The following is a 27,706-nucleotide window of genomic DNA, read 5'->3' on the forward strand; positions in this document are numbered from 1 at the left end:
AAATGTATCTCCACATCCAGACACCAGGAAACATTGCACAACTCTTTTTTAATAGTCATGTACATGGCTCTTAGAAACTGACTGCAGTTTGCTTTCAGGTCAATCTTCACAGATTGTTCGGCTTTATAACCCATGAAAAAGAACCAAGTACAAAAGGTGAAAAAGTTACTAGAAAGGTGCAGATGAAAAGATGGATGCGGAAGGAATAAACAGTATGACTTAATATGATACCATCAAATTGAAAGTTAAGGGCATGGCCATGTAAACAAAACTGGGAAATAATTTTAATACTTGGACTGCACTCCTATTGAATGGCATAACTACACTAGTCTAGGAGTGGTGCAAGAGCGAAGGTAAAATGGCAGCAAGGTAAGAAGAGAGAGATTACTGTGAAAGTTATCTCCATCAGAAATGAAAGCTGCCCTGCTAGAAGCACACATCTCACTGATGACAAAGATGGGTTTTCTGTGCTGTCTTGTTGCTGCTAGAAACCACTTCAACTATTGCCTTATGATGAACAGATAATCAGTAACTATGGTACATTGCTATCTGATTTGGCTCACATTTATATTCCCAATTTTATTCCCAAATTAAAACAGTCTGCTAATTAATGAGGCGTACCTATGTGCTGTCCTTTTAAACACACTTGAACCATCAATAATAGACACACTGAAGAGAATGCAAGGATAATGTGGGATCAACAGGGCAAGAGTGGTACCCACAGCCTTATATCGCAAGGCAATCTTCCTGACTATAATTATTTCTGGTAATTTCATTTGTCTTTAGTATGACTGAACATACAAGCTAAACATATAAGAGTTTTGGCCTTAAAGCTTCCACAAAAAGTTTGCATTTCTGACACATGTTTTATATGAATAAGATGATATTATTAGATTAATATAACCTCTGAGTCTTCCAACTCGAAAATCTGACTGTTCAAGTTCATTAGCAATCCTAAATAAATTAGCTTGAGAGACAAAGGAAGGGAAGGAAACGAACCTGAAGGCAGACTAATTCTGTGCCCATCCTTAAGTTTTAGTCGGCTTTTTTTAAACTTCCCCTTTCTTTTCTTCACATTGGGCTTATCTTGATTTAACTGGAATATCAAAATATTGAGTTCTCGCTCCAACACATCAATTTCTCGTTCTGCTAGCTGCTGCTCGCGTCTTTTCAGCAATTCTTCCTGAGACTTCTGATGAAGAGCAGCTCTTGTTAACTCTTCTTCTCGTGACCTAAGCTCCTAAAACAGATATTGAAGTACTTGTTAGGACATAAACTTGTGCCTTACGATAAAAATATGCTGAATCTTTGTGGAGAGCAGACCTTCTGAGTCTTTAAATGATACGCCCACTCTGAACCAACACACATACACATGAGGAACCCAAACAACCTATCTTCTACACTGGACAAACAGAAGTGTGTCTGTGCACAGTAATAATGGGCCACAAGTCTGGAATTAACAGAATAGTGTATGTCAACCAATATTTCATACAGGACAGGATTTAAAGGTTGTGCTCCTTGAACAAGGAACTTACAAAGGAAGACTAGAAAGAAACATCTTGAGCTGTATTTACAAATTCTAATCCACAAACAGAAATATAAACAAAAACAATGACTTCCTGTCATGCTACATATATTAATACAAGAGTCTTTGCTACTGTAACAAAAGGAACTGCTTTTGAACCTAAAAAGTTTTGAACCTAAAAAAACCTGATTTTTGGTAAACAGACTGATTGCTTTTACACATCAGCATTAGCTAATCACTGTAAAAATTGGAAAGGACTGTACGATTGTGCCGAGCTCTTTGAAAATTTAGGGCAAGGGACCCAACTTACACCCTTCTAGTTTCTATTACTTTGCATCACACTCCCAAAATGGAGCAAATATGCTTTAAATCCTATGGCTGAATATCACTCTGTACTGTATCTGAGAAAGTAGGTTTACATCAACAAAAACTCATGAAACTGTAAAAATGAGGTTGTTTTAAAGATGGTGCTACCTTCCATTTCCTTACTCCCTTTTATGTTGCAAGATATTAACATGGTTACTTCTTTGAAAAGTAACAAAATAACCACATAAGTACAATTATTTCTCGTTACAGTAACAGACGAAAGTGAAAACAGTCGAAATGCAATCTGAGGAACCAATTTTTAAAAATCCCTGCCAAATAAACAGAAGACTTCTATAAAATTATCTGTCTTCATTTTCTATCTTAAACGATTACATAAAAAGATTCTTAGTATGTTAGAATATGTTGAAAATAGCATGTTAGAACGATGGTAACTGATTTAAACATTCAAAATTAATACTGAACAAATGAAATAATTGCTTTTAGAGTGGATCTCATTAGGATCAATTAGATTAGAAATATTTAAATGTATTATGCAGTTTTAGCAGGGTAGAAGACAAGACATATAACCTCAATAATTCTCATAATATATTAGACTGGATTCAGAATAGACAAGGACAATGAATTTATTATTCTCATGCTAACCCTAAAGTATCGGCTATTCTTGTTTGTTTAACACTGAATAAGAGATGATAAACAAGCAATTCAAATGCCCAATTATGATCCTGGTGCATTTTAAAATTATGCCATCAATTCAATATTATTGTCCTTCTTTCGAAATTTACTCACTTTTTCCTTGGTCCGCAGCTCATCAAATATCTCTTGGATTTCCAGTTTCCAGTCTTCTTGCATGGAATGAAAAGATTCCTGAGGCATCTCAGTCATAACAGCCCCTTCAATGGCAGTAAGCTGTTCAAGAATCAAGGTGAACGAAGGTCGAATATGAGGATCCTGTGCCCAGCAGTCTAAAATTCATCAGTTACATTAGTCAGAAGAGTAGAGGAATATTTGGTTCTAATCCGATTTATGCACATTCTTAAACTACAGTCAGCCCACCATATTTGCTGGAAGCAGGGATGGAGGGCCCTTATGTAAATGGAAAACTTGCTTATATAAATAAAATGTTGGATAGTTTAAAACTGGGAAAACACCATTCTAGGTTATCTGATGTGACTCCACAGGAAGTTTACCACAGACTCACAATGGAGGACCTAGAGCAGTGGTTCTCAACTCGTGGGTCCCCAGAAGTTTTGGCCTTCAACTCCCAGAAATCCTAACAGCTGGTAAACTGGGCTCGGATTTCTGAGAATTGTAGGCCAAAACACCTGGGATCCCACAGGTTGAGAACCCCTGACCTAGAGTCTCTTAATGAGACAATATTAATCAAATGTGTGAATAATCAAATCTGCAAACGTTTGGTGGTGAATGCAGTTCTTATTTTATTATCATTTTTCAGAACTTATTGTGAAGATATTTGGTACTAAAAAGCAGATGTAGTGTCCTGGCTAAAATGCTAGGCTTAGACAGACACACATTCAATCTTGAACTTAATAGAATAAAGAAGTGCTTCTCAAACTGTGCTCCTCCAGGTGCTTTCGACTTCAGTTCCCAGAAATTCCAGCCAGTTTACCAGCTATTAAGAATTATGGGAGTTGAAGTCTAAAACATCTGGAAGAGCACAGCTTGAGAACCACTGGAGTAAATGTTTAAAATTCACATCAGAGCTTGTAAAGCTATAAGCCTATTTTGAGCTCCTCCTGAAGGAAAGGTAAAATATGACTTACTGAATGAATAACAAAGGAAACCCTTAAAATATGAATGTAGCTTTAGGAATACACTAATGTTCCTGTGCTGACTGTGTTAAAATAGTTTTAGTACAGAACTGCAATGAAATGAAGAATCAACTTTTTCTGCATCTGAACAGAAGTTAATACATTATCAAATGAAATGCCGAAACTTAAAAAAATAACATGTATTACAGACAACATGCAAGTAATCTTAAAGCAGATGTTTTAATAAGCAGCACAAGTACCTTTCATTAGTTTAGCAAATGGTTCAGGACAGGTAGATGGAATGGGCAAAGTAAGCTTATTGACAGCAACGCCGTAAGCCACAGCAAGACCATCAATGCCACGGTAAGGAACTTCTCCTGTAAGCAGTTCCCACAGCAATACGCCATAACTAAAAATAAATGTTTCATAAATAAATAAATAAATAAATAAAGGTGTATATTTAATGTTGACACATGGCTTAGTAATGGGCATGAAAGGGCAGCAGCTATGTCTAGACAATATTCTGGTAGAAAAACAAAGCCTTGAAAAATACTATTAGAAAAGCTATTACATCACAACACTGCCCATCCTTTTAGCACTGGCTGGGATGATTAGCACTACACATGCTTGTAGCAAAATAAAATGTGTCATGACCACACGTATGTTATTTGAAACAAATCCACATACATATAGAAGGGTTTCATGAATAATAAGCAGTTTTAGCATGTTTGTTTCCAGAAGTATCATGCAGGAAAGTTCAGAGAAGGCTACTCAGAATAGGAGTCCGAATAATTCCTATTGCTCCAAATTATCTTCTTTGCTTTTTAATCCAAATTACTTAAAATAAAATAACCCCATGGGAAATTCATTGCAATGCAGACAATTTCATTTTAAAAACATTGCCTTATAGTTTATTGCAACAGCTTTAGTCTACCAAATGACAACTGAGTCTCAAAAGCAACATTTTTATTAAATTTGTCACAGGATGAGTACTGATCTCATGATGTAAGAAATGTGTTACTTGTACAGAGCCCATTCTCCAAGATACATCTGAATGTGATAGTTGTCAGGAGAAAGTTCCCAACAATTGTGTAACTAAGTAGAGTAGAGTCTCACTAATTCAACTTTTGCTCATCCAACGTTCTGTATTATCCAACATAGTCTGCCTCCCACGCGCATCCCCAGCTGTTTCAATACATTGTGATGTTTTGGTGCTAAATTTGTAAATACAGCAATTACTACATAATGTTACCATGTATTGAACTGCTTTTTTGTCGATTTGTTGTAAAACATAATATGCTGGTGCTTAATTGGTAAAATCATAACATAATTTGACATCTAATAGGCTTTTCCTTAATCCCTCCTTATTATCCAAAATTGTTGCTTATCCAACATTCTGCCGGCAAGTTTATGTTGGATAAGTGAGACTACAATAAATCATCCCACATGCACAACGTATTATTATTGTTCACAGCTGATATGACAGAGAAAATAAAGGACAATCTGTTTAATTTCCAGACCACTAGCACTTTTGACAAGTGGCAGAATGATGCAGAGAGATAATACTGGATGCATTCTCTAATGTTCTGTCCCTCCTAAACCTACATACACATGAACCCAGCATGTGAAAAAGACGTCGAGGTTAGTGTTGATTGTAAGTTGAATGTGGATCAGCAGTAAGATGGTGTTGCAAAGAAAACAAATGCTATCTTAGCTTATATCAATATAAGCATAATTTCCTGGCCAAAGGAAATAAGAGTTCTGCCATATTCTATTATGATGAAGCCTCCTTTGGAGCACTGTAGTTTGCACACCTTTTTTCAAAAAAAAAAAAAGAAGGGTATCAACAAGTTGGAATAAGTTCAGAGAAGGGCAATGAGAATAAAAGGTATAGAGAACAAACATTTCATGGCAGGTTGAAAGAGATGGGCATGCTCAATGTGGAAAAGTAAAGAATGGGGGTGGCATGATCACATTCTTTAAAAATCAGATGGGTTGCCTTGTAGAACTGGGTCTAATGGGTTTAAGCTACAGGATGGTACATTTCAACCTTCCACAAGAACCTAAAAACACGGATGTTGCACTGTGCCTTTGACTAGGCAGTTCCAAAGAATTGGCCCAATGTTACCTAAGTTCCAGCACTTTAGCATGGCCCTCCGCTCTACAATCCTGACATTTTAATGCCCATGAACATTATCCTCCCACTCCTGCCTTCTGAAATTTTGCACTTTCTCTTAGCTCTATCTAGGAATTTGCACAAATCCAGAGCCCTCTGAACTCAGCACTTTTATTGTTCTGTATGGTACTGTTTTCATAATGTTATGTTTTATTGTTATATGTTATATGTTTTTATTTGGTTTTGTTTTGATGCTATCTTATTGTATTATGTTTTTAACTTTGTGCTCCCTGGGCTTGTCCCTTTGTAAGCCAACCAAAGACCCTTAGGGGAGATGGAGGCAGGGTATAAAAATAAAGTTTATTATTATTTAATTTATTTATTTACTGCGCTTATATACCGCAATTCTCAGCCCAGGGGCGACTCAGCCCAGGGGCGAGATAGAAAAACAGGTGCAAAATACAAGACATAGTGTAAAAATAATCCACAATTCATCATTATCAAAAACATCCTAATCAAAAACATCAACATTACTACAAAAGCCATTCCATGTCGTCTCATCGTCAAATCCACAATCCGATATCATTTCCGTTGTTCCATTCCTATGGTCAAGTTATCAATCATTGCACTTCTTGTTCAAATGCCTTCTTAAACAGCCAGGTCATTAATTTCCTGTGGAATATCAACAGGGAGGGAGCTAGCCTTATGTCCACAGGAAGGGTGTTCCACAGCCGAGGCGCCACCACTGAGAAGGCCCTATCTCTCATCCCCGCCAGCCGTGCCTGTGACGCAGGCGGAATCGAGAGCAGGGCCTCCCCGGAAGATCTCAAAGTCCTCGTGGGCTCATAGGCCGAGAGGCGGTCAGTTAGGTATCTTGGGCCGGAACCGTTTAGGGCTTTATAGGCCAGTGCCAGCACCTTGAATTGAGCCCGGTAGCAGATCGGCAGCCAGTGGAGCTGGTACAGCAGGGGGGTTGTATGCTCCCTGCATCCCGCTCCTGTTAGTATCATGGCTGCCGCCCGTTGGACCAGTTGGAGCTTCCGGGCCGTCTTCAAAGGCAACCCCACATAGAGAGCGTTGCAGTAGTCTAAATGGGATGTAACCAGAGCGTGGACTACCGTGGCCAAGTCAGACTTCCCGATGTACGGGCGCAGCTGGCGCACGAGCCTAAGCTGTGCAAATGCTCCCCTGGTCACCGCCGAGACCTGGGGCTCCAGGCTCAGCGATGAATCCAGGATCACACCCAAGCTGCGAACCTGCGCCTTCAAGGGGAGTGCGACCCCATCCAGCACAGGCTGTAACCCTATACCCTGTTCGGCCTTGCGACTGACCAGGAGTACCTCTGTCTTGTCTGGATTCAATTTCAATTTGTTCGCCCTCATCCAGACCATTACAGCGGCCAGGCACCGGTTCAGGACCTCGACAGCCTCCTTAGTAGCAGGTGGAAAGGAGTGACAGAGTTGGACATCATCTGCGTACAGATGACACCGTACTCCGAAACTCCGGATGATCTCTCCCAGCGGCTTCATGTAGATATTAAACAGCATGGGGGACAACATTGAGCCCTGAGGAACCCCACACGACAAGGGTTGTGGGGTTGAACAGGTGTCTCCCAATAACACCTTCTGGGACCGACCCTCCAGGAATGACCGAAGCCACTGTAAAACAGTGCCCCCGAGACCCATCCTTGCGAGGCGTCCCAGAAGGATACCGTGGTCGACGGTATCGAAGGCCGCTGAGAGGTCCAGCAGCACCAACAGGGACACACTCCCCCTGTCGAGCTCCCGGCGCAGATCATCCACTAAGGCGACCAAGACTGTCTCGGTTCCATGTCCCGGTCTGAAACCAGACTGTGCCGAATCCAGATAATCCGTGTCTCCCAAAAATACCTGGAGTTGTAAGGCCACCACGCATTCCAGGACTTTGCCCAAAAAGGGAAGATTGGAAACTGGCCGAAAGTTGTCAAATTTAATGGGATCCAGTGATGGTTTTTTCAACAGCGGTTTTTATTATAGCTTGTTTTAAGCTCGCTGGAATTCTGCCTTCCCGAAGGGAGGCATTAACCACCACCTCGACCCACTCAGCCAATCCCCCTCTGGCCTCCTTTAGAAGCCAGGATGGGCAGGGGTCTAGGATGGACGTGGTAGGCCTCATTCCTCCAAGTATCTTGTCCGCATCCTCGGCTTTCACCAATTGAAATGAATCCATCAAAATAGGACAAGCAGGTGCTCGTGTTACATCCTCAGAGGCTGCCCCTAATATGGTGTCTAGACAAAATAAAGTTGTTGTTGTTGTTATAACTGAACATTAGAAAAAAAACTTCTTAATAGTGACAGTGGTTTGGCAATGGATCTAACTACTTAAAAAGACAATGGAGCCTCCTTCTCTCAATATCTTCACAAAAGAGGCTATATTTTCTCCATTCTTCTAAGGGAGGTATCTGCAAGGTTTTCCAGTATCTAGCTTAATGATTCTAGTAAGTTTCAAAAGATGTCGCTCTCAAATAACCTAACTACTACAAAAGCTAATACCTGCAATGACACTGTTTAGGGAAAACAAGTGAGCTTATCCTCCCTACCACATACATATTGAAATGTAATACCAATTCAATACCAATCTGAGATAGTACACAACTAAGGGCACAATGCTAAGCAAACTTAGTTGACTACAACTGAAATCAACAGATTTCTTTTCAACTAAATAGACACATAACAATGTCAAGGAACTTTCGATCAAAGTTTATCACTATAGCTTAACTATGGCTTGGCATTATGTACCAACTAGATTATATGACTAAGAAGGGCAGAGTGAAGAGTGTAAACTGTTAATACAATGTAAATTATGCAAAACACAAAATTGCCCAATATCCATTATGTATATAGGCACAAAAAGGCATGTCTGTTGGCAGATAATTTTAATTTTCTTATATCTGAAGAGTCTACATATCTCTGTCAATCATTCTCAATCTGGATCTTCCTAAGACACTCTGAAGTTCATTAATAGAACATGAGAATTTGATTACTTATATTACAAATCCTGGATGCCTTTAGATAACTGATATGGACTAGTAACAGCCACAGGAAAGCCGGCTAAACTAAGAACACTCTGCAGAACATCTTCCTGCTATTCCAGAGCCCTGCTACCTCTAGTAAGAAAGTGTATCCAATTGCTACTGCTACCATTTTCCACACCAAAGTACAGGCAGTCCCCAATGCACAAACGAGATAGATTCTGTATATTTGAATTAGTTTCTAAGTGGAAACAGGTACTTTTTGAAGTGCAACACCATGTGTGTGTGTGTGTGTGTGTGTGTGTGTGTGGGTAGGATAGCAAAAGGAAGGGTTAACACCCTTGTGGTGTTTGTTTTGCTGTGAGAAATTTGGTTTGTTATGGAAACAAGTATTGGTGAGAAATCTTTGGTGGAGACATCTTTTCCCCAGGATAACTCTCCCAGGTGTGAATTTCCCTTCCTAGGGGTAGATTTCTCTCACTTCCTGTTGTCTTACCCCTCTTTGTAAGTATGAGTCATTTGCAAGTCAGATGTTTGTAACACAGGGACAGCCTGTAGTACCAGCAAAGACTTTGCTTGAATAAAAATTCTAGACCAGGTCTCTTCAACCTGTGGCCCTCCAGCTGTTTGGGCCTCCAACTCCCAGAATTCCTAGCCAGCTTATTCAATGATGGCCACAGGCTGGAGAGGCCTGCTGATCAATCATAAACCAAAACAGATGAAAAACATACAAACGTTGTAAATAATATAAACTTTATGACCATTGAAAAATCCCCTCTTATCAAATGAAAACTGTATTGTACACTGTTAATCAACCATGTTAATTAGGAGAACTGTGCATCCCATGATGATCTTTAATTAGATTCACCTGAATAGAAAGTGGACAAGACAAAAACACTGAAAAAAATGTTTACCTCCAGATGTCGCTTCCTTTAGAAAACATGGATGATTTGATAACTTCAGGTGCCATCCATGCATACGTTCCTGCTGCACTCATTTTAGTTGTTCTGTGCCACTCTCTAGCCAAGCCAAAGTCTGTAATCTTCAAGGTTTTGTTACCGATGTCATCGTTCTCGATCTTCTCAAGCAACAGAACTACAAAGGGAAGAAAAATTGTTTGGATGGTGATTGATTTGTATAAACACATGGGCTTAATCTATTTACATCTAATTTTGAAGCAAGCATTATTGTAATTTATTAATGTGCATTACAACATTTCAATAGTTAGATAGAAAAATGGTATACATTTGATATAATATGGGTTTGAAGGACTCAAGGAACAAAACACCAAGCACATTATGTAAACTGTTTTATTTTTACAGATAGGGATATGGTTTAAGTAACAGTGAACAATGATTTACCATTATACCGTTTATGCAAGTTGTCTCTTCTGGCTGACATTATCAAGGAGATGTAGTCCAAAACATAGTGTTTCCAAACTGAGGTTAAGCATGGCAAAAATAAACTTCAGCGAGGCACAGGCTCACATGCCTTTTGTTTCTTTTCTCCTTCAATACAGATACAAGGAAGCACTGGGGAGTTTTTCTCCATTTCCATTAACCACAGTCTGAAAACAACTAACTGGTTTGAGAGAAACCTATTTCACTGCGCAGGTGTTACGACGATCATGCCTGGAATTGGTTTGAGGCCAGAATAGTGATTGCATTTACCATTTACCATAGAACTTGGCCTCAAACTGCCCTGTGGATGTTTCCCCCCATTTCGAGGGGAGATGTGCATTAGTGCACCAGAGGCCTACAGAGTGAAAAAAGGGAAAAGTGACAGAAGCAGAGGGAATCAAGCATCCCTCCCAGGAGGTCACTTAGCCCTCTGCTAGCAAGCCATGTCATTGAGATGTTTTAGGCAGTCTCTGTTCTGGATTCTTTACTGCACTTCAGCAGAGGTAGGTGTCTATAATGTGCTCCCTATTTTGAGCAGATGATCTCTTCTTCCATCTGGGATTGTGCTGTGATTTGTCCCTTGTCCCTTGTAGAGAAGTGGATTCTCTACAGAGGAGGCGTTTTCTGGCTAATGTGATGTTTTCTGCTGGGGCAAAGCACTTGTTCCTCCTCCATGGCTCAAAGAGCTTCCTGCAAGTTCCTTCTGAGATTCATTGGAGATTCCCCCAACAGTCTCATATGGATCCTTTCCCCCAGCCTTCTCTATATTCTGGTTCCCCATTTCACCATTTCTTTTGTCCAGTTCTCAATAGTGTTTCCTCTTGATTTCTATCATTATCATTTTCTTTCCTTTTGTGACTACCCTTACTTTAATTATTAGTGTGCCTTATTAAACTCTTTCCTCATTTTGAGTGCCAAACCTGCAAGCAATTTTCCTCTCTGGGCTAGCCATTGACTGATTATCATTCCAGGTGAAATCACCTTTGGCACCATCAACTATCCATCATCCCCTTCTACACTGCCATATAATCCAGATTATCAAAGTAAATAATCATGGGTTAAACCCGTGTGCCAGCAGGACTGAAGACTAACAGGTCGAAGTTCAAATCTGAAGAGAACGTAGATGAGCTCCTTCTGTCTGCTCCGGCTCCCCATGTAGGGACAAGAGAGAAGCCTCCCACAAGGACGGTAAAACATCGTAACATCTGGGCATCCCCTGGGCAATGTCCTTGCAAATGGCCAATTATCTGACACCAGACGTGACTTGCAGTTTCTCAAGTTGCTCCTGACATCCATATGATAGTCTAGCTTGCTGTTGACCTATGCAGCCCGAAAGACATTTGCATCTGTAAAGTAGGAAATTTAGGTACTGCTTTATGAGGGGAGTCTAATTTAGCTAATTTACAACACCATAAAACCTTTCAGCAATGTGCGTAAGAATGAGGAAGGACTCCATCAAGAACTCGGTGTCACAAATGGACGGTGAAGCGGCAGCTCCCCCTATGGCTGGAATTAAGCATACCCTCATGAAATCGGAAAGTTGGTATGTTAGATTGACTCTGTGTCTGTCTATTTATTTTGTATGTCTAATGCCATTGAATGTTTGCCATGTATATGTGCATTGTAATCCACCCTGAGTCCCCGGCAGGGTGAGAAGGGTGGAATATAAATACTGTAAATAAATGAATATGGTCTGCTTTGAAGCAGATAATCTGGATTTTATATGGCAGTGTACAAGGGGCCTTAGATCTGTTAGTGGTTGGAAGGGAGTAGTTTAACATAGTTACCCCCAGAGTTACTATTAGCTATGGTTTCTTTCAAACAAATCACAGTTAACATGAGCAACAATTCAGATGGCTTGGCAAGCTGTGGCTAATAGAAAATTAAAGGACATTTCCTAAAGTTTGTATTCCTTGCCATTATGCCAGAAGAGAAAACACATGGGGGAAGAGTGTGAAATCAGTCTCACATACATTATTGGCTACACTGCCTAGAAATACTGGGAGGAACAAACCAACAGCTACTGGAGGGCCATGTGATTCCCTGCCCAAAATCAAGATTTAACATGCCATCCAAGTCCAGTCAATACTAAAAGTTTAATTTCTATTTTGGAAGCTTATTGTGTTCATGGATGCATCTATGTCTAAGTTCACAACAGCAGACCTGCTGTCAGACTACATCCAGATTGCAAAGAAGACACTATTATTAATAAGTAGAACTGTTATTAATATTTATTTCATAATTATTTATATTCTTTTCCCCCCAGCTCTAGGACACATGATTGTTTGTGAAAATTAGACCAGATGAAATTCAAAGTACACATCACATTAAAACAATCAAAATATACTTATGCTACCAATGGAATTAAAAGAAATTTAAAGCAGGCCAAGAAAAAGAAAAGAAAATAACAAATTTGCAATATAGCACAACAGTTCCATGGCAGAAGGGAGGGAAATCTTTCATATTCTATACTGAAATATCAGCAAGGAAGTCAAACTTGAAGGCTGTTCATCCTATACTGAATATTTTCTAATATCCCGTTCACACTATCTCTTCTGCCAAGAACAGCAACTGCCTGAAAGCACTTAAGAAAGACACAGGTCAAAGTCTGATTTGCAAATAATGATTCATGATTAAGTTTTTTCAAGCTGTGCAAACTTCAAGCCACCATTAACAGGTAACCATTTAAACTATGCAGGGCTGTGGAATGTGTTCAAATAGAGGTCTAGTGACCTCAAACCCTCGAGGGCGATAGGAGGGATGTTTAATATTTTACTATGTGAAAAAAAGAGAAGAAAGAACACAGTGAACGCTGATGCATATCAATCTTCCCTGGAAGCACAAATGAAATAAGACGGAGGAAACATATTGAAACTCCTAGCTGGAGATGGCAGTAATCGGTACCAGGAGACTGTCGTAAACACAGTGCGGTGGACATGATGCCCTTTGTTTTTAATGAAAGGCCTATTGTTGGGCATTCTACACACGCAGGGCAGAATTCCACACATTCCATGCCAGTCAGTCAGTCTGACCGAAACCAAACACAGACTAACTTGGAAAGGTAGTAGTAACTGGCACAGGACCAGGTTTCGTTTTAGTAAGTGAACGGAGGACAAAACAGCCGGCACCAAGCAATTTCCTGTAACCCAGACAAAAGGGAATTACAGTCACAACATATACTCTGCTTAGCCCCATTCCCCGCTTTCCTTTGTCAACCCGGGTGGCAGACTACTTGACATAAACAAACTAAATAGGCTCCAAGGCCTTGTGACTGAACAAATTCTTGTGGTTGGTTGCTTAGCGACCGGCACTAGCCCTTCCTTTTCAGACTTCAGAGAGACTTGCCCCTCTGTTAGCTTCATATCAGAATGAGTGACCTTTACAACCTTGGGCTTAATCTGTGCACTCAACCCTATGTGAGGGAAGTTCACAAACACAGGACCAAGAATCTGGGAGTTACTTTCAAGAAGACATGGTGTGAGCCTGCCAAGGACAATCGGGCCATGCCAAAGTGCTCTCTTAAAATAGCTTCGTTACCACAGAGCTTGATCCCTGAAACCACCAGAATCAAGTATTTCCAATTAGGATTACAAATTCAGGCCAGTCTAAGAATAACTCTGCAAAAAATCCACTGAGACTAAAAGAGAACTCGGGAGGAATGTGTATCTTCAGCACCGGAAACGTATGTTTACGCCTGGCATGGGCAAACTTGGGCCCTCCGGGTGTTTTGGACTTCAACTCCCACAATTCCTATCAGCCTACCAGCTGTTGGGAATTGGGGGAGTTGAAGTCCAAAACACCCCGAAGGGCGAAGGTTGCCCATGCCTGGTTTACAGCATTAAGTCAACTAATATAAATCTTTTATATATAAGCAAGCCAAGTGTAAAGTCAACTACTGTCCTCCAAGTATTAATACTAATAGAAAATACATGCCCAAGAACAATCTAAATATAAAATATGCCAATGCCATTTCATATTTGTTGGTGTTTCCAAGAAACTGGGCCCACTTCCTAAAACACAATCACTTTCCATTCAGATGCAATATTTTAAAATGAAAAGACTAATTTAAGAGCCTCGGCCATTTCTGACATTACAGTTCCCAATTCAGACTGGACTGACACTGTGCTAAATCCCAGGATGTGATCTCAGATTATCTGATTTGAATTGGATCATCTGAATGCTAGGTAATCTGGGATAAGAAGATAATCTGGGAACAAATTCTGAGACATAGGGGCAATGTAGATCAAGCCTTGGTTGAGGAAGGAAGTGAATATGGAATTGTCCATTTGTGACTATAAGAAACCAGCCACAACTAAAAGGGTGCGCCCTTGTAGCATGTGCAGATGAAAGCATAAGACTTGAAGCATCATTGCAATCGTTCAATAATGACAGTTCTGACTAGAGTGCAGGGGCGCTAGAGGGTTCCAAAAGTAAATTAGCATTGAGCTTTCACCTTGTAGCCATAATGGATACAGTGCATGTAAACTGTATCTATATATTATGGGAACTCAGGAATGGGTAAACTTCAGCCCTCCAGGTGTTTTGGAGTTCAACTTCCACAATTCCTAACAGCCTCAGACCTTCTCCTTTTCCCCCTTAAGTGGCTGAGGGGGGAAAAGAAGAGGACTGAGGCTCTAAGAAATTGTGGGAGTTGAAGTCCAAAACACTTGGAGGGCCGAAGTTTGCCCATGCCTGTGGTAACTACATGAGCCAAGCAGGACTGGTAGGTCATGTGTATCTGCACATTCCTTGAAAGCAATACGCAAAATAATATAGACTAACTTTGCCAACTGGTGGGTGGGAGGGAGAGAAATAAAGGACAATTGGGATTTTCATAGTAAAAAAATCTGATGTAAATATGATTATGAATATTTTACTCCACTGTTTATATCCATCACACATTTACAGAAAAACTGTTAGGACTGGGTTGCTGTAAGTATTTCGGGCTGTACGGCCATGTTCCAGAAGCATTCTCTCCTGATGTTTTGCCAGCATTTCTAGTTCATCATGATGAGCCAACCTGGACACAGCATATTATTTGAGAACACAGAACACAGAAATGCTGGACCACTCTATCAACTACCATTTCATACTACACAGAGAAGCCACTGAAATCTACAAGCATGTGGACAATTTCAACAGAAAGGAAGAAACCATGAAAATGAACAAAATCTGGCTACCAAGTATTCAAAAACTCTAAAATCGTAACAGTAAATAGAGGCAGGGGATCTTCAGACAACGACAACAACAACAACAACAACAACAACAACAACAACCATAATAATCGTTATTTATAACCCGCCTCCATCTCCCCAAAGGGGACTAACATGAGGCCAAGCCCAAAATAATACAACATAATTAGACAAAAAATAACAGAAAAAACAAGAAACAATCAGGGACAGCTAATCACCTCTCAAGAAAGGATGCCCTCAGGCAGTAAGAAGCCACACCTTGAGAACTGCTAGGCCATCAAATGCTAATCAAGGTGGCCAATTAAAACATTCACACCTACCTCTTAACAGACAAGAAGTCTTTCTCCACCCTGGACATTCCACAGATATATAAACCCCATTTTCCTAGTTTCCATCAGACCTCACAACCTGCGAGGATGCCTGCCACAGATGTAGACGAAACGTCAGGAGAGAATGTTTCTGAAACATGGCCATAGAGCCCAAAAAACTTGCAGCAACTCAGTGAATCCAGCCATTTTTCGACAACACACTGTTAGGATTCTTCTGTAGATAACATATGTGGATGGTACTAGAATAAGCTAACCTATATAATATTGAAATACATTTGAAATCTGGATCCAAGTGTGCACACGATTGCAACTGGTGGTAGGGCTCTATATGACAACTTTGAAAAATCAAAGTTTCTAATCACAATACTAAGAAAATGGGAGGTGATGGAGTCAAATTGGTTAGATACAACATCAGTGGCGTTTTAGCTAACTCTTGGAAGGACAGTTTGATTAAATCATCTCTTGCTCTTCCAGTCAGCCACAGAGCCATGCTGGAGGACCTAGAAATTCCTAAAGAGATGTTCTCTCAAGTGAAGATACAGCATTTTTGTGGTCTTCTCACTTTCACTGGCGATCTGTGCTCCTAACCCCAGCAAGTGGAGGGCTGACTATCATGCAAAAGGAGGCAATGTTAAACCACTCCTTTTACATCAGCCCTGTGATGAGATTGCCCAAAATGAAACAAGAGATAGTACTAGAAGATGAGACCCTTAGATAATAATACACTCATTTGCCTACTGGGGAAAACAAACACGAATACTGTTGTATCCATTAATCTAGTCTCAAGATAAAAGAGTGTTCAGCTGTCAACATGCCTGAAAAGAAAGACAAAAGCATATGACAAGAACATGAAACGTGAGTAGTATAAATCAGAGAAAGTGCCTCTACAAAAGAGATGCTTTGAGCCTAAGAGTATAAATAAATGTAAACATAATAGAAATGATAAAACAAACATGGAACATATAAACATTTCAATACTTGGACTGTATAGGAATAGGGCACTCTCAATCAAAGAAGTACATAAGTATTATTTTACTCTGATTGTTGCAGTGGCTTTCATAGCAAGGTAAGATGTAGCAAAAGCAATCAGGTGATACTGTATATACAAAATATGATGCAATAATAACAATAACACTTTCAGGAAAATTATCAATATAATCGCAATTTAAATGGAAACTATTTTCAAAGCACTTTGGAGAAATAAATCACCAGGAGCAGATAGCATATCAATAGTACCATTTCAAGCTACAGCTGTAGAATTAAGATTTTCAATTATAAAGATGCATCACTAAAACGTCAGAGTGAAAATCACACATACCATATATTTCCCATATCATACTATCCAATTGATTTCACATATGTTTGTGAAAGCTTGACAGTGAAGAAAAAAGCAAGGAAAAGCTCATTTGAAATCTGTTACTAGATGACAGACATAATGAGCTAAAAAGACAAACAAATAGTAACAATTACAAATCATGTCTGAATCTGGACTGGAATAACAAATAACTTAAAATTATACTGTTTGGACTTATCATGAGATGACATGATTCACTGAAAAAGTTTATAATGCACTAGCTGTGCCCTGCCACGCGTTGCTGTGGCCTATAGTAAAACTTATCAAAGTTGAGGTAGATATCTGGACTATTATGATAGAGAGGTCCCTACCTATTCCTTCCCCCTTTTCCTCCCCCTTTCTCTCCTTTCTTCCTTCTCTACCTCTTTCTTTCTTTCCTTCTTTCACTACTTGGTTTCATCCTTCTCTCTTTCCTTCATTCCCTCCCCCTTTCTTCCTTTGCCTTTCTTCCCTCCCTGTTTGCTTCCTTCTTTCACTTTTTATTTCCTTTTATTTCACCACCATCATAACAATAACAATAATGCAATGCATTGCCTCCGGGACCTGACACCTCTCCCATTCCCCCTAAAAGGGTCTCAGAGGAACAGTAGCATAATAATAATAATAATAGAAATAACAACCTTTACCCGCCACGTGTTGCTGTGGCCAATCTTCCCTCTTTCTCTCCTTCTTTCCCTCCCTCCCTCCCTCCCTCCCTCCTTCCTTCCTTCCTTCCTTCCTTCCCATCTTTCCTTCTCCTCTTCTTTCTCTATCTCTTTCCTTCCTTCCTTCCCCCTTTTTCTTTCTCTTCTGCTGTCTCTCTTTTCTTTCCTTCCATCTTTCCTTTTCTTTCCTTTTCTTCTTCCTCTAACTTTCCTTCCTTCCCCCTTTTTCTTTACCTCCCTTTCTCTTTCTTCCTTCTTTCCTTCCTTCCTGTCTTTCCTAGATTTTGACAGGGCGGGAAGGGGCGGAGTGGGGTTTGGAGGTGGCATGAAGTAAAAGGAGGTAAGATTGGGGCAGGGGAGTGATGGAATGTGGGTTTGCGTGTGTGTGTGCGGCAGCGGGGGGAGTGATGGAGCGTGGGGTTGCGTGTGTGTGTGCGGCGGCGGGGGGAGTGGGGTTGCATGTGTGTGTGCGGCGGCGGGGGGAGTGGGGTTGCGTGTGTGTGCGGCGGTGGGGGGAGTGATGGAGCGTGGGGTTGCGTGTGTGTGTGTGGCGGCGGGGGAGTGGGGTTGCGTGTGTGTATGCGGCGGCGGGGGGAGTGATGGAGCGTGGGGTTGCGTGCGTGTGTGCGGCAGGGAGTGTGTGTGTGCAGGAAGCGGCGCGGCGGGGCTTGGAGTGGGCATGGTTTCCGCAGAGGGAACGTTGGCCGGAAGGCCATGTGCGCGCGCCAGGGAACTTGCGGCTGGGCGCCAATGCGCATGCTCAGTTGTTTTGCCGTTTTGTGAGTGTGTTATTGTGTTGTTTTTCATTTTGAGTAGATATGTTTGTACCTTGTGGGTTGTGTTATGGGCACGGGGGTTTTAGTTAAGTTTTGTTGGGGGATTTTTGAGTTTTGTTGTTTTGCCGTTTTGTGAGTGTGTTGTTGTGTTGTTTTTCATTTTGAGTAGATATGTTTGTACCTTGTGGGTTGTGTTATGGGCACGGGGATCTTGGTTAAGTTTCGTTGGGGGATTTTTGAGTTTTGTTGTTTTGCCGTTTTGTGAGTGTGTTGTTGTGTTGTTTTTCATTTTGAGTAGATATGTTTGTACCTTGTGGGTTGTGTTATGGGCACGGGGATTTTGGCTAAGTTTTGTTGGGGGATTTTTGAGTTTTGTTGTTTTGCCGTTTTGTGAGTGTGTTGTTGTGTTGTTTTTCATTTTGAGTAGATATGTTTGTACCTTGTGGGTTGTGTTATGGGCACAGGGATTTTGGTTAAGTTTCGTTGTGGGATTTTTGAGTTTTGTTGTTTTGTCGTTTTGTGAGTGTGTTGTTGTGTTGTTTTTCATTTTGAGTAGATATGTTTGTACCTTGTGGGTTGTGTTATGGGCACGGGGATCTTGGTTAAGTTTCGTTGGGGGATTTTTGAGTTTTGTTGTTTTGCCGTTTTGTGAGTGTGTTGTTGTGTTGTTTTTCATTTTGAGTAGATATGTTTGTACCTTGTGGGTTGTGTTATGGGCATGGGAATTTTGGTTAAGTTTTGTTGGGGGGTTTTTGAGTTTTGTTTCCTCGATGGATGCCCCTAACAAATTTATATATATATAATGCATGTTAAAGTGGAAGATAGCAGGACAAGATGAAGGCCACCTTCAATAAAGGAAGCCAGAGGCCTTGGTTTGCATGATCTGATCAGGGTTCATGAAAAACTTTCATTTACTGGGATTTATTTTATCAATCCCAACGCTGAACCACCAATTGTAAAGAAAATGGGAGGTTACGAGGAGTGAATCTCTACCACGCAGAGAGGATCACCCTTTGTTTGGAGATCTCACCGTTCCAGTAGGAACCTTTCCTCTGGTAATCCCACCTATATGCCATCAAATGTAAAAGATTATTAAATAAATTCAATTAAGTGTTTGGAGGCTGCTGTGACTTTGCCACCAACACACTATTTTTGAGGTAATTTTTGTATGAACGCTGGCTACCACCACACTTAAAGGAATATTTAGCTTCTGGTTTAGCTAAAGGTTTCAAGTAAACTGTGTGGTTCTGGATTCGCACTCAGGGCTCTGAACTCTGAGGTAAATAATAGTGAAAACCTACTAGTAGTTTGCTGCCACCGATTTGAGTATTTTGTTCCCCAGAGAATGATATGGAACTTCTGTAGACAGAGGCACTTTGAGACAGTTGTTGTTAAACAAAGAATAAAGTTGTTTTTTTGAGAGAACTTTGACAATACAGGTACTTAAGCTTAGTGGTTGCAAGAATGAGTAAAAGCGTATGGTTACTTTAAAAATAGTTCAAAGCTTAGTTTCAAAACAACTCTCCACTACCTCAGGAATCCAGCAGACTTCCCTAAAACTCCAGACAGTTCTTTCCCTTGGATCTGTCTTTACTCCAGACTAGTTATTCTCCCTAATAGCTATCTATCTATACCAACTGGCCAACTCTTGGCTTCACTAACTCTTCTTCTCCTAGCTCTCCCAAAACCTAATTGAACTCTTTAAACATCACACTCTGACTGAGCTGTCAGATTTTAAAATACACTTACTTCAAGGCTTTCCCCCACCTCTGCCCTCAAGCTAAGCTCCACCCACTCTCTCCCAGCTCTCCACATTTCCCTCCAGGCTGCTCCTAAGTTCCATCCCCTCTAGGAAATGGGTACTCTAAGATGGCTGCCTCCTTGCACCACCTCATAAAATGGCTGCCGAACTTCCTGGGCCTATGTCCTGAGCTTCCCTGGCCTAAAAAGGTAGGGAATTCATCACACCATCAGTCAAAACTGACTTGACAACACATAACAAAATAATTCTTCAAAAGGGGCTGGGTACAGGGAGCGCACAACGCCCTTGTTACGCTAGCGCCACTGGCTGCCTATCAGCTCCAGAGCACAATTCAAAGTGCTGGCTTTGGCCTATAAAGCCTGAACGGTTCTGGCCCAGTTTACTTGTCCAAATGTATCTCCTCCTATGATCCACCTAGGGCCCTAAGATCATCTGGGGAGACCCTGTCAGTTGTTCCCTCGTTGTCGCAATCACGTCTGGTGGGGACAAGGGACAGGGCCTTTTCTGTGGTGGCCCCTTGGCTATGGAACACCCTCCCAAGTGAAATTAGATCTGCTGCATCCCTCTTGACTTTCCGGAAACAAGTGAAATCCTGTCTATAGGATCAGGCTTTTGTAGATTAGGTTGACTTGCTGACGAGACAACTTTTATAGAACTAACTGACTGACTACCCCTTGGATGATTAAATAAATAAATAAATAAATAAATAAATCTATGCAAGCAACCAACCTTCATCTTGTTCCTGCCCAGCTACATGCCTAGGTTTAAAATAAACTGATAATACTATAATATTCATTTGATTTTTTTCTTCAACTGAAAGCATTAAAACTATGTTTAAATGATGTTTTTATTTTATTAGATTTTCAGCTTACCTTTCTATTTTAAAAAGTGTTCAAGGCAGCTAAGAAAACCATTAAAAAGAAATTAAATGTCAAACATTAAAATGTTATTTAAACACCAGCCGAACTCATTTTCAGACAATGTGCAAACTGAAGATTGGATGAATCTAGTCACTACTGAACAACTTTAGACACACTGAGCTAGCAAAATATGACCAGTCGTATTTTTATAAATCTATACAGTCTTTTGCAAGTTCTTTTTCAGAACTTGAATTAGCAAATTTGGAAACACTCTAAGAAACATGATGATTTTGTAACAAAAAAAATCTGTGCAGTTGCTAAACATTTGCTTTCAAGCTCACATGAAGTCTACAATGCTCTGGGTTCAAGACACAAGAAACAAAATGGATTAGATCAAAATGTGTCAAAAATAAAACATAATAATGATGGTGATGATGATAATGTCTTACCTAGCTCTCCCTGTGGGTTGCAGCAGGAAACAATAACAGAACACATATCATCAGTTAAAAGAGAATATAAAACCAATACATATTAAAAACCATCAATAAATACTTTAAAATCATAATTTACAATAACCTGGATAGGCTTGCCAGAAAAAACTGGTTAACTCCTTGGGTTTTGAAGACAGCTGAAGTTTTTACTGCCTTCAAAATCAAGTAATAGTCCGTAGAAAGCCATCTTTATACAATGCAGATTTAGGTGACTAAACTTTCTGCCATGGGAAGCAATGGAGTGTATTTGTATGTGATCTCAATAAACTATGATAAGGGAATCAGAGAAACCAATGGAACAGAAAAGGTTCCTCAATGATGTTTTACACATTACACCCCCAATTAATTGTTTTTAAACACAAATGCATCCTTATCTCCTCAGAGCTACTTGTGGACCTGACTGGTTCCAGGAAATGTCCCTCAGAAGGCAATTCAGGGGTTGGATGGAAGCCTTGAAAGAGGATAGAAGGCTACCTGCCCCCGTCCCCCATGTTTCTCACCTATTTGTAGAGGAAGGAAGGGGCAAGGGTCTCATCTGGCTCTGGCTTCTTTGCAGGGCAATCCCTGGGTGTGCTAAACCTCCAAAGAACTTCCCAGGAAGTTGCCTGCAATGTCACCTGAGGGAGCTGTCACGATTTGAAACTGGAGGAAGAGATGAACAAGGAGGGAGCCAGAAGAAAAAAGGGATCCTGGAACATTGTCATGTTTTCTGGTGGAACTGGGTTGGCTCCGAGCTCTTTGTTGTAAGTGGAGAACTAAAGCCAAGGTCAGCACCCCCTGCCTCTGCCTCCTCCTTTGTCTCTTCATAGGAGCATTAGGTAAAGGGGGAAGACATGTTGGGAAAAAGGGAGATCCGTTCCACAGGAAGAGGTAGGAGGAGTGACCACTGCCCTCCTAATGGACCAGTTCCTGCATAGTCAGGAAGGAAAGAGCCCACTCACATGTTGTGGTGTGAGACAGGGCATCCCCAGGCCCACAAGAGACTACCATAAACATTAATAAAAATAATGCCCAGCTATTTTAAAAAGCTGTTTCTCTGCTGTATTTTATGCCTTATCTAGAACTGCTGCCAACTACTGAAATTTAAGTCCTGTAGGAAAGACATGGACCCAGAACAAGTTAATGATGCTTAAGTCTCACTAAAACCATTAGGAAAAAATGGGAATTTCTGAGTCACGCTATTTCAGATTTAGCTGATTTCAGCAGAACCCAAAAGTGACTAATTTGGATTGGATTCAGCAGCTAAATTCTGTGCATGAGGATTTTAAAAAAAATAAACCTGCTTCTGTAGCTAATGAAAGCTCATACAACAGTAACATTGCTAGTTTCAAGGTACATCTGGACTCCTTGTTGTTTTGATTGCAAAGAACTAATATGGCTATGACTCTGAACATCATTACACAAGAAGTAATAAAACACTGTATAAAGAACAGGAATCATTGTTTCTCTGAAAATTAAGATTCTTCTGAAGCTAAGGCAATGTATTGTTTCCTTAGCAGACTATTTCAACCAGAGAAGTCAGCCATAGCAGAGCACCTGATGAACCAACCTGGACACAGCATATTATTTAAGAACACAGAAATGATGGACCACATTAACAACTACCATGTCAGACTACACAAAGAAGCCATTGAAATCCACAAGCATGTGGACAATTTTGACAGAAAGGAAGAAACCATGAAAATGAACAAAATTTGGCTACCAGTATTTAAAAAAACAGCAAAATTATGACAGTAAATAAAGAACAACACTCAAAAGCAGGGGAACTTCAGACAAGAAACTATCAGGAGCAGCTAATCACACCTCAACAAAGGATCCCCCCAGGCAGTAAAAAGCCATGGCTTGAAACTGTTAGGCCATTAAATGCCAATAAAGGTGGCCAACTGAAACATTCACACCTACCTCCAAAAGACAAGAGTTCTTTCTCCCATCCTGGACATTCCACAGATATATAAACCCTATTTTCCTAGTTTCCAACAGACTTCACAACCTCTGAGGATGCCTGCCACAGATGTAGGTGAAATGTCAGGTGATAGTGCTTCTGGAACATGGCTGTACAGCCTGAAAAACTTAAAATAACCCAATGTACCCAAACTACAACCCCCAGAATTACCCAGCAGAGTATTCAGTGATTCATAGCCCAAAACTATAATTTTGCTAAATTCTGGATTGTGACTTTAATAACACAGCAAAGGTTTATGTATCACGAGTTGTATTCAACACCATCATCCATAACCAGCAACCTATTTACTTAGTTGTACATTTTTCCCTTTAAGGTGCTACAACATGGTTGTTTTGCCGCAAAAGCTACCCTCTGAAAACCTTAAACAAAAGGAAAGCTTCAAACTGGACTGCAAACTACAGAATGCACATAATTGCTGCTGCTACTATAGTAATTGGGAGGAAGCAGAGAAAAGGCTGGCTTATCAGGCTTGACTTAAAAGCACACCTGCAAAAACAAACATTTCATTAGCAGTGAAAAGAACAAAGCAGAGTTGTTCTGCCAACAGTGGCATGTCTAGGGCTGATTCAATTGAAGTTACCAATTCAGAAAAAGCACCTTGGCAGTAAACTTTGCAGTAAACTGATTTCCAAAGCAGAATATACTGGTTAGCTTTCCCATGTGAAGGGATCTTTGAAGCTGTACAAATAAAAGTGGACTTATTATTGCTTTAAAAAGCAAGCATTTAACGAATCTAAATGTCCCTGTTGAATCATGAATGCCACTTGCTCACTACTAACATGATCTCCTCTCCCATCCAGTGAAAGACACCCCTACTGCAATTTATACCTGTAGGAAAGGTCTGGTAGTAGTTTGAGCATTGGGCTATGGCTCTAATGACCAAGGTTCGAATTCCCACTTGACCATGAAACCCAGTAAGTGAACTTGGGCAAATCACAAAGAGTGAGTTCACCCTCCCGGTGCTGATTCAACCTGTTGTGCACTTTTTATTTATTTATTTTTCTTCCTTTAATTTATTTTGTTTCTTGTATTTGATTTTGTATTAATTTGTTTGCTTACATTTCATTTGATGTTATTTATTATTTATTTATTATTAGATGCACTTATTGACCGCCATTCTCAGCCCTTACGGGCGACTCATGGCGGTGTACAGTACACATAAAAAGACAGTTACAGAGGCCAGTATCAACAACATATGACTATACAACAAATACAAACTACATAAAAATCCGCTTCGTCTCTTAGTAGAATCATAGCCAGTCTCATTTTCCTTGTACCATTCCAGTTCTCATTACCATAATGTTGTTGCTTAGCACTTAATTAAATGCCCTCTCGAACAGCCAGGTCTTAAGGCTTTTTCGAAAGGACATGAGGGAGGGCGCCTGTCTGATGTGTGCCGGGAGAGTGTTCCACAGCCGGGGGGCCACCACCGAGAAGGCCCTCTCCCTCGTCCCCGCCAGCCGTGCCTGTGAGGCAGGCGGGATCGAGAGAAGGGCCTCCCCAGACGATCTCAAGGTCCTCGTGGGCTCGTAGGCCAAGATGCGGTCAGAAAGGTATTTTGGGCCGGAACCGTTTAGGGCTTTGTAGGCCAAGACCAGCACCTTGAATTGGGTCCGGTAGCAAATCGGCAGCCAGTGAAGCTGGGACAACAAGGGTGTTGTGTGCTCCCTGCTACCCGCTCCAGTTAGTAACATGGCTGCCGCACGCTGGACCAGCTGAAGCTTCCGGGCCGTCTTCAAGGGCAGCCCCACGTAGAGAGCGTTGCAGTAATCCAGGCGGGATGTGACAAGAGCGTGTACCACCGTGGCCAAGTCAGACTTCCCGAGATACGGGCGCAGCTGGCGCACGAGCCTAAGCTGTGCAAATGCTCCCCTGGTCACCGCTGAAACCTGGGGATCCAGGCTCAACGATGAGTCCAGGGTCACACCCAAGCTGCGAACCTGCGCCTTCAAGGGGAGTGCGACCCCGTCCAGCACAGGCTGTAACCCTATATCCCGTTCGGCCTTACGACTGACCAGGAGTTTGCTGTATGTATTTTATTTTATTTGATGTAATTGTTCGGGCTTGGACTCATGTTAGCCGCCCCGAGTCCCCGTCAGGGAGATGGTGGTGGGGTATAAATAAAGCTTTGATGTTGTCGTTGTTGTTGTTGTTATTAAATATGTACAATTAGGCTTAGCACAAGAAGAAAAAGAGGGTCTTCAAAAGGTTTAAAATTGTTGCTTAAAAGGAGTTAACGTCAGAAATTCTGCTAATTGAATTAAGCAGATAGTAGAATGATTGACAGTTAGCAGTTGTTTTTAAAGCTATATTTTGTTCTTTAAGTGATCTAGAAAAACATAATTTAAATCACTTTTAAAAATTACTAAGCACTTGACACGCTCTATGCATAAACTCTATGTGTTTGTTCTCAGAACGAGATATAATCAGAAAAGTTGGCACCACTGTAATACTACTGTGTTATTTTTCAAGGCCAGCTACATTCAAAACTAGTAACATAAGAACATGATTTTTTTTAAAAAAACTGATAAACAGATGGAGGATAAACAAAGAAGTCATTGGTTGAGACAGATTACAATAGTTAACTGCAAATAACATTTCAATGCCTTCATACTGAGGAGTTGGGGAAGGAAATTATGGATACAGCTTTATATAGACAGCTAAATAAAAGCATTTCAACACATTCTTTATATTTGTCATGGCCGTACAAGCAAAATGACAATGTAGCAATTTTGTTGTTTAAAAGTACAGTGAGCCCTCCAGTTCTGCAAATGGTCTCTGCTGTGACCATTTACTGATGCAAAATAAAAAGTGGATGATCTCATCCCATATTGCATATGCACAGATGCTTCAGCACATTCACATTGCTGCCATTTTATGTATAGGATGTGGTAAGCTGTGTTTGGTGGAAAATGTTGATTTGGAGCCTGTGGTTCTGGACAGTCAACTGTACATCTTGAGCAAATCAAGCCTGAACTCTCACTAGAAGTTGACTAAATTGAAGATGTACTTTGGACATACAATATGACTCAATGGAAAATATGATCATTCTGGGGAAAGTGGAAGGCAGCAGGAAAAGCAGAAGACTGGAGTATAAGTGAATAGGCCCAATCAGGGAAGCTGTAATCATGAGTTTGCAAGACCTTAGCATGGCTGGTGGTGCCTATGGCCCTTGGAGGTCTTCATTCACAGAGTGGCCAAAATCTGAAACCAATTTCATGGCAAATAACAATGACACATAATATGTTGGACACCCCAGAGACAAATACTTGAAGGCCATCTTAAAATGTTACTTGCCTCACCGCCAAACCACACAAAGACTCAAGGAACCATTCTCCATCGCAGTACTCCATGTTCAGTTGGCAAGTTTACCTTAGAGACGGCATGGACAAACTTGGGTCCTCCAGGTGTTTTGGACTTCAACTCCCACAATTCCTAACAGCCTCTGGTCCTCACCTTTTCCCCCTCAGCCACTTAAGCAGCTGAGGGGGAAAAGTAAGGTGCCTGAGGGTGTTAGGAATTGTGGGAGTTCAAGTCCAAAATACCTGGAGGACCCAAGTTTGCCCATGCCTGCCTTAGAAGCTTTTCATTTCAGACTTTGTGTGCCAGTAGCTCCATAGGTAGCAAAATGCTTAACTAAGATGTTGTGCACACACTTTTGAGCAAAAGTACACTACAGACAGGTTTTTAAAAAAGGTATGAATGGTATTATGTAAAGTACTGTAATGCACATATGATGGTGTTAGTATCTGAGGGAGCCTTCATCTTCCCTTTCTGTCATCTTTTTTGCTCTATCTTAAACTTTGTGCTAATTTACATACTTTAGATCAGGGTTCCTCAAACATTTTAAACAGAGGGTCAGGTCACAGTCCCTCAAACTGTTGGAGAGCCGGATTATAATTTGAAAAAAAAACATGAATGAATTCCTATGGACACTGCACATATCTTATTTGTAGTACAAAAATACTTAAAAACAATACAATAATTAAAATGAAGAACATTTTTAACAAATCCAATTTTCAATGGGAAGTGTGGGCCTGCTTTTGGCTGATGAGATAGGATTGTTGTTGTTGTTGTTGTGTACTTTCAAGTCGTTTCAGACTTAGGTTGACCCTGAGCGAGGGCCGGGTAAATGACCTTGGAGGGCCGTATTCGGCCCTCGGCCCTTAGTTTGAGGACCCCTGCTCT

At 40.8% G+C, this 27,706-nt stretch overlaps 1 protein-coding gene across 2 annotated transcripts in view; it reads right to left on the reverse strand.

Annotated features, from left to right (window-relative positions):
- MAP3K21 (mitogen-activated protein kinase kinase kinase 21) overlaps positions 1-27,706 on the reverse strand; it is a 53,331-nt gene that overhangs the window by 14,238 nt on the left and 11,387 nt on the right. For both annotated transcript variants that reach the window (XM_060753833.2, XM_060753835.2), the window contains exons 2-5: positions 9,662-9,842; positions 3,882-4,030; positions 2,639-2,814; positions 1,000-1,240 (exon numbers count right to left, since the gene is read on the reverse strand). In XM_060753833.2, coding sequence (XP_060609816.2) covers positions 1,000-1,240; positions 2,639-2,814; positions 3,882-4,030; positions 9,662-9,842 — 747 coding nt within the window. The remainder of the gene's footprint in view (positions 1-999; positions 1,241-2,638; positions 2,815-3,881; positions 4,031-9,661; positions 9,843-27,706) is intronic.

The sequence above is a fragment of the Anolis sagrei genome, chromosome 1, assembly GCF_037176765.1.
Source record: "Anolis sagrei isolate rAnoSag1 chromosome 1, rAnoSag1.mat, whole genome shotgun sequence".
In the NCBI taxonomy this organism is placed as follows: Eukaryota; Metazoa; Chordata; class Lepidosauria; order Squamata; family Dactyloidae; genus Anolis; species Anolis sagrei.